This window comes from Pezoporus wallicus, unplaced genomic scaffold, assembly GCF_028554395.1.
Source record: "Pezoporus wallicus isolate ANWC-B61680 ecotype Strahan unplaced genomic scaffold, APGP_CSIRO_Pwel_v1 contig_8723, whole genome shotgun sequence".
NCBI classification, from domain to species: Eukaryota; Metazoa; Chordata; class Aves; order Psittaciformes; family Psittacidae; genus Pezoporus; species Pezoporus wallicus.
In genome coordinates, this window is record NW_026635404.1 from 1,505,825 (window position 1) to 1,513,467 (window position 7,643).

General features: G+C 54.7%; 1 protein-coding gene across 1 annotated transcript; it reads left to right on the plus strand.

Moving 5' to 3' along the window:
• The first annotated feature begins 586 nt into the window (after positions 1-586).
• PIRT (phosphoinositide interacting regulator of transient receptor potential channels) lies at positions 587-6,365 on the plus strand. The gene is made up of 3 exons (XM_057423051.1): positions 587-712; positions 1,200-1,406; positions 5,676-6,365. The coding sequence occupies exons 2-3, from the start codon at positions 1,404-1,406 to the stop codon at positions 6,096-6,098; spliced, it is 426 nt and encodes a 141-aa protein (XP_057279034.1). The 5' UTR covers positions 587-712; positions 1,200-1,403; the 3' UTR covers positions 6,099-6,365.
• Positions 6,366-7,643: the final 1,278 nt, after the last annotated feature.

Sequence of the window (7,643 nt, forward strand, 5' to 3'; positions counted from 1 at the left end):
CTTGGGGATGCAGGCAGCCTCACGGACGCTGGAACCTGGCCCTAGACGCCAGTAATGTCTGTGTTGGGCTGGATCCCTTCCCTGCAGCAAGTGGATTCACACTGATGTCAGAGGGTATTAAAGTTTGGCTGTGGGTCTGTGAAAGGAGGCAGGATGCCAGAACCATCTTCCTCTTGCATCCCCCTCCTTGTAATGGAGTCAGGATGCTAATTAATAGCTGGTTGCTCATATCTTGCATTCCTGTAACGTCTCACCAAGGAGCCTCAGAGCGTTTTGCAGTCACTACGACCCTTGTTTGGAGAGTGCAGAATTTTCAGTCCAGATGTGATTCAGGAACTTGCTGATGATCCAAGTGTGGATCAGCAACAGCCCCAATCCTAGATCCTTGCTCCAAGTACCAGTGCCCCCTGGCACACCACTGCACTGCCTCCCAGACTGCAGCCTCCTATAGAGCCCTCCCAGGCAAGCTGCCTGGCAGACAGCTTTGCAGGGGCCCAAGGCAGGGAAGCAAAGAGTTAAACAATATACTGATAGTCTGGTGAGGTCATCAGAGCTGGGATGTGCTCCATTGTTTATTAGACTCAACAGAGCACATTAGACAACATCCAGAGGGATGTGAGGCTTGGGGTGAGCCTGGCTCAGGAGAGTGGGACCTTCTGCTGCAGCCTGTCCCACTGCCAGTGCGGTGGGCAGCCATCCCTCACCACTCAACGTAAGTAGGATGGGTTTCCATGGGTTTGGCTCTAGGGTGGTGGGAAAGGAGAGGGGATACAGCACAGCAAGGTGGGGGTCATCCTCTTGCTGCGCCCCAAGGAGGGACTTGCAGATGTTCTTTGCTTAGCAAGACCCTGTGCGTGTTGCTGGGACTGCCTAAACTCCGGGGGATGCTGGAAAGCTGCTCCCAAGGGATGCAGGCAGCTGGGCCCAACCCAGCTCAGCTGCACCAGCAAATGGACACTGGCTCCAAGTCAGTTTACAGCCATGATCTGGTGGGGTTTGTGGGTGATGTGAGACCCCCTGACAAGTTGTTCCTCCAGCCCTGGTCTCGGAGCAGAGCAGCCAGTGCACTGGGACAGCCTACACAGGCACTGCCAGCCCGCTCCACACTGCAGGCCACAGGGACGTGGGGATGGGAGGAGGGAGGATGGGGTGTGAGCACTGATGCCTGGCACCGCACAACTCTCCCTGTCTCCTCCCAGAGCAGAGCCCACTCAGGATCCAGCCCCTGGGGCTGACACAGCAGCAGGAAGCCGGATGCTCTGAGCCGCCCCTGCGGTGCCTACAGGAGCTGGTGGCTGGGTTCCTCCGTGAGGAGCTCAGGGGATGTTCAGTGCTGCCGCCAGCCCCACGTCCTGCAGTGAGCAGCTACACACCAGGGAGAGCAGGGACAGCAGAGGCTCGGAATGGTGAGTGAGCTCCCAGCGCTCGGTCCTGCCCTTACAACTCACAGGGTCCTGTCCCACATCAGCACCTCCCCGTGAGCAGGGCAGAGCCCACCTCTACCAGGAACAGCCTCCAGCCCCAGCACACTCAGATTAATAGAACCATGGAATGCTCTGGGTTAGAAGGGATCTTAAAGCTCCTCCAGCTCCAACCCCTGCCACGGGCAGGGACCCCTTCCACTAGAGCAGCTTGCTCCAAGCCCCTGTGTCCAACCTGCCCTTGAGCACTGCCAGGGATGGGGCAGCCACAGCTTCTCTGGGCACCCTGTGCCAGCGCCTCAGCACCCTCACAGGGAAGAGCTTCTGCCTAAGAGCTCAGCTCAGTCTCCCCTCTGGCAGGTTAAAGCCATTCCCCTTGGCCTGTCCCTACATCCCTTGTCCCAAGCCCCTCTCCAGGTTTCCTGCAGCCCCTTCAGGCACTGGAGCTGCTCTCAGGTCTCCCCTTCAGGAGCCTTCTCTTCTCCAGGCTGACCCAGCCCAGCTCTCTCAGCCTGGCTCCAGAGCAGAGCTGCTCCAGCCCTCGCAGCATCTCCATGGCCTCCCCTGGCCTCGCTCCAACAGCTCCACGTCCCTCTTGTGCTGCTGCCCCAGAGCTGAATGCAGTCCCCCATAGTCAAAGAGTCAGGACTCATAGAATCAGGGCTGCCACCCAAATGATAATGAGATGGACAGGCTGAGAATGGAATTGGGGGAGTAAATCGAGCTCTTGCATGGCCAGGAGGACACAGGTCTATGCCCAGGAGCAGACCCTTCAGATCAGGCTGTTGCTTCACTTTCAGTGCAGCTCTGGCCACTGCTGCAGCATCCCAGAACTTGGGGTGAGGTGGGCTGAGGGACACAGGGCTGAGCCCTTGGGTGCTTCTCAGTGCAAAGGTCTCTCCTCAGCACCACCATGTGATGTCCCCAGGGTCTAGGAGGTACCTGACTGTGTGCTCTGCTGCCTTGGCACTGGGGTCCCCACCGGCACCAGCGAGTGTGCCCCAGTGGGTCTCTGAGCTCAGAAACCAACATCAGCACACTGGAAGAGCAAAGGGAGGAGAAGCAAAATCCCATAAGGCTCTTCCTTATGGAGAGGGGAGGAAGAAAACCCCAGTGTTGGCTCCAGTGCCAGCAGCTGCCCAGGATTTCAGAGGCAGTAGCAGCGGAAACACCAGACCTGAAATCCAAGATGTGCTCTAGAGGTGTTTTCAAGGCAGCGAGCATTCAGCTGCTCCTTACACTGATAATGGTTTCAAAACCTGGGAGGAATCTGATAGCATTATCCTGCCAGGCTGCTCAGGACATCAAGTGTGAGCGTGCATGTGATGAATTAGGGATGGAGCACGGGCAGAGAGGGAACTGAAATTGCATTAACTCTCCCCAGAGCTGCAGATGCACGCAGCGCTCACAGACAACGTCCCAGGCACTTGCAGGGAGTGAAATCCTTCCCTAGCCAACAGTGAGGAAACGTGTGACCAGAGCCACGCTCTGCTGGGAAGTGCCACAGAAACGGTCGATGTCTGGGAGCTGTGGTGAGAGGGGTGGGTTTGTCAGAACACAAAAGGGGGAGGAAACATCCCCTGTGGTGGGAGTGCAAACTTGAGCGGGAGGTGATGGCTTCTGCAAGAGCCAGACGCTAATGCTCTGCAGAGCTCCCGGAGTGTGGAGGCAGGGCAGAGCGCACGGGCAAGGCAGGGAGCAGGGTGCCTGAGCGACGGGGCAGCACAGGCTGCATTAGCCTGCTGAGAGATGAGATCTGGGCATTTCTCCAGAGCAGAAAGCAGATTTCCAGTCACAAAGCCAAATTAAAACCATCCAGTGGCTTGAGCATAAATCTCTTCACAATGGATGTTGCAAGGATAAAGCCAAGAAACACCAGTGACTGCACAGCATGAAATTTCAGGGTTCGGGGAGACCTTAGAGCAGCTCCAGTGCCTAAAGAAACCTAGAGAGGGGCTTTGCCATGGCACAGGTTGGGGCTGGTTGAGCTTTAACGTCCCTTCCAACACAAACGAGTTTGGGATTCTGTAATTCCGTGAAAGGTTTGAGCTGGAACAGGGGGATCACAGCCCAGCAATGCTATGAGCAAGTCAGGCTGCACACACCAGACAAGCAAGAAGTTATCCAGGATGTGAGCACATCTCTGCAGAGCTGATGGCTTTTCTGGAGGTCTGGGCTGACTCCAGTGCAGGTTGCTTAGGTGCATAGGTGGAAGCAGAGCAAATGTGTTGGTGGAGGCAGATCCAGCCTCGGTGTCTCCTCAGGAACTGGACGTCACTGTCAGTACCTGGTTTTGTCTGAGGAGCCTGTGGCTGCCTGGAGCCAGAACTTACAGGAGCAATGAGGAAGTTGTGCCCAATCCCCTGCATGTCCCATGCAGCTGTAGCCATCAAAGTAACATCTCATGGCAGCTCCTGCTTCTCCAAAACCCAGGGGTCAGCATCCTTCACCGCTATCAGTCCAGCCTGCAGCTCCAAAGAGAAGAGAAAACAGAAACCACAGCTTGTTACTATGCCAAAACTCACCTGCCCTGTCAAGTGCTTGATCACCCGATCAAGTGCTGTAGGAGACATATCAGGATGGCAGAAACATGTCCCCTCTTCTGCTTCGTCTTTCCTGGTTCAACAGAGAGGGTTGAAAGCTGAAGTCAGGAAGGATGCAAACCATGTCCACTGCTCTTGCCTTTTGATTTTTGCTTGTTGGTCCAAGTCTGGCAAACCTGAAACATCACAAAACACGTGGATACCACCAGATCTGCATTTCTGCATCAGTGTCTGTGCTGGGAGGACTCAATTGAAAAATGATGTCTGTTTCTTTTCAGAATAAATCACAACCCTTGGCAGGGGACACAGGGTGAAGAATAAGGGGGGTGCTGGCTGGTACCCAGCCATCAGCATCCCTAGATGGGCACTGGGCCCAGTATGAGCTAAATGCAAGCAGGTTTCCTTAAGACAGTGCCTAGGGCTGGAGCAGAGTTTTAGATCAAGTGCTTTAGATCCAAGCCCACTTAGGCTCAAAGCTCGCGTGGTGCAGAGCATCCCCACGTGGGGACAGCTGAGTGTCCATCAGAGGACAGGGCAGTCCCAGCCCTGCTGACACCACTGAGCCCTGGCAGAAAACCCAGCAGCTCAGGCAGGAGTTTGTAGAAATGATGATTCCTGGGTGTGAATCAGCCCCAGCCCCAGCTCCGGTACCTTCATGGGTTCACCCCTGCTGGGCTTCCCAGCAGCAGGGCTGACTGCATCACGAGCACTCCCACATCCAGCCTTCTGCCTTTGTCTCCTCAGCAGAGTCCTAAGGAAATAGTGGTTAATGTAATGCTCAGCCCTTCCCCTTTACCAGAACGTTTTCTCCGTGCTAAAGGCACGTTGTTTCTGGGAAGATGCATTTCCCCCCTGAGCTGGTGAAAAACTGATGTGCTGAAAAGCCACCCTGCTGACCCCGCCATGGCAGGGCAGAGCATGTCGGTGCACTCCTGCTGCTGAGCTCAAGAGCCCTCCCTCAGCATCCTGCCCAGCTTCCAGCTGCAGAAACATTCCTGTATGACAAGCATTCCCCCATCTCCCATCTGTGCATTCAAATAGGAAATGAGAAGCTCCTGTGTAGCCACTACTGGAGGGCTGACATGCCAAGGCTGAATATGGCAGTGAAGAACAGCAAACCCCAGGGCCCAAAGGAAGTGCTCAGCCCATAGGAGGGTGCTCTCTGCTCTACCACATAGCACACCTATGCCTCAGTTTCCCCACTTGCAAGAGGGAGGCATGACCATGCCACAGGGTGCTGAGGGGTAATTGGGATCTGAGAGGGAAAGCGGGTCCAGGGATACAGGCAGCATCACCAGCCCTGCTAGCAGCACCCTGCCACTGCCCTGAAAGCAGCCAAGAGCCCTAGGAGGCTCAGGATGGTAGGTTCCAATGGAGACCTGTGGGATCTCACCACTGAACCCCTGTGGGAGCTAGAAGCTGGTGAGCTGGAAGGTCTAAGGACAGGGACAAGGACTGCAGGAGTCTTACTGTTTATGTGCAGGCAGTGGGACACTGCAGGCATCCCCATCCCAGCCTACCTGCAGAACCCTGTTGCCTATTTCTACATCTCACTGCTCTCATAGGTGTGATGTTCATCTCTCCCTACAGTGACCCACAAAGCCTTCTTCACCTTCCTTTGACTTGACACTGATTAATGACCAAATGGAAAGCACCCAATCCATCCTCCACCGCTAGCCCTGCTCTGCTTTTTCTCTTTTGTCCATCTCAGGTCTCCTCTCCAGATCCTGTCACCATGGAAATTCCTCCCAAGAGCCCTGACGGGAGTCGGAAGTCTCCACAGTCCAAGGAGCTGCTGACCAGTAACACAGCCAGCACCCTCTGCATCAGCTCCCGGAGCGAGTCTGTCTGGACCACCACATCCAGAAGCAAGTGGAACATATACCGCAAGCCGCTCATTGTCATGTCTGTTGGAGCAGGCGTCTTCCTCTTCGGGGTGGTCATCACCAGCCTGACTTGCATCCAAAGCAACAACAAAAAATTCTACAAAATGTGTGGCCCGGCTTTCCTGTCCCTGGGACTGATGCTCCTTGTCTGTGGCCTGGTCTGGATCCCCATTATCCGGAAGAAGCAGAAGCAGAGGCAGAAGTCACAGTGTCTGCAGACCCTCAGGTCCTTCTTCTTCAACCGCTGAGGGCAGCCCAGGACCTTCCCGGGAAGGCTCCCCTCCTCTCTACCCACCTCTGTTGTTAGCTGTAGTGAGAGCCACGTCCCTGTACTCTCCTAGAGGATTTCATCCCATTAGGTCTCTTCCCTACAGGTGAAACGCACTGTATCAGTCTCCAGTGGGAAAATGAACTTTGTATTTCATCCAAGTAACCCCAGTGAAAAAGAGATCAGGATTTTGCAGCTGAGCCCCGCATGGCAGGTTCCAAGCTCTCTGCATCACCCTCCTGTCCAGTGATCAACCCAACATCACACACTGGGGATGTAACCCAAGTAACCTGCTTTCACCCAGCAGCTTCTGCAAGATGCATCAGCAGAGAGGAACCAACCGGCTACAGAGTGCGAATGAAGCCTGGTGTGAACATTGGTGCCAGTAAACTGCAGCTCAGCTGTGGAAGCTGGGAGGCCAGGGATGGTTCATCCAGGGTCAGCACGGAGGAGAAGCAGGACAATGTAGTTCCAGAGCACTTTGTAGCAGTGGAGGCTGCCAGAACAGGCAGCACCAAAGCTCAGGAGGATGAGCTGTGATGCCCATGGACAATGTCCTGTCATTGATGTGTTACAGCTGCTGGCTGAGACATGGTTGCAAACTGGAGCTCACTCCTTGCTCAGTGTGGAGCATTCACAAGCTTTATTTATTGCTCCAAAGGGTCAAGGTGAGGAGCAGCATCACGAGCAGCATTCTTTGCTCCCACTGGCAGAGGGTGTTCCACGAAGGCCTGCAGCAGCAAAGCTGTTCTGTTTGCACTGATGCTGTCTGCAGAGCCACCCATAAAGCATAACCATCAGCCTATTGATGCAACCAGAACTGGACCACAGGCAGAAAGACAGGTTCCTTATCTCCACCACTCTATTTCTGCCTTTAATAAACGCATGCCCTGGGGCGATTCACCAGGGAAAGCACGGCTCCTTTCCACGTGGCTTTTGCTTTCATTTTATGTTTTCAGCAGGCCTGGTTTACTTTAAAAGGCAAATTCGAAGCACAAGTTCTCAGCCTGGAGAGCTGGTCTCAGCCTGGAAGCAGATCAGGGTCAATACAAACAAGCCCATAACACCCAGGTCCCAGCTCTGCATTCAGGCACTGATGAGAGGCAGGTTTTCCAGCAGTGCTGATCCAGCCTGGATCCCACTGCAGCCCTTGGTGGGTCCAGCCAGGCTCCCCAGCACAGCAGCCTGTGAGCGTGAGGAGGTAGCTGGTGCTGATCAGAAGCAGAAAGGAAACAGAAAGGAGGCCTCACCAAGGTCCTCTCTGCAGGCTGCACATACATGGGAAAGCTGAGGCAGCCCCATTGCCTCTTCCAAGTGGGAAGCAGAGGGGTGTGAAGAGACAATTTGCGTTGTGTTTGCTCTTTGGTTTCGGATGGAAGGGTGTGATAACCTCCATCAGCTGCTGCTGCTGAGGGAAGGGAAGAGCCTCTTCCTTATATCTAACCTGAATCTCTCCTCTTCTTTTTTCTCCTGGTTAATGTTCACCTCCCAGCTAACAGCAGCTCAGAGCTAAGGCAGAGGTTGC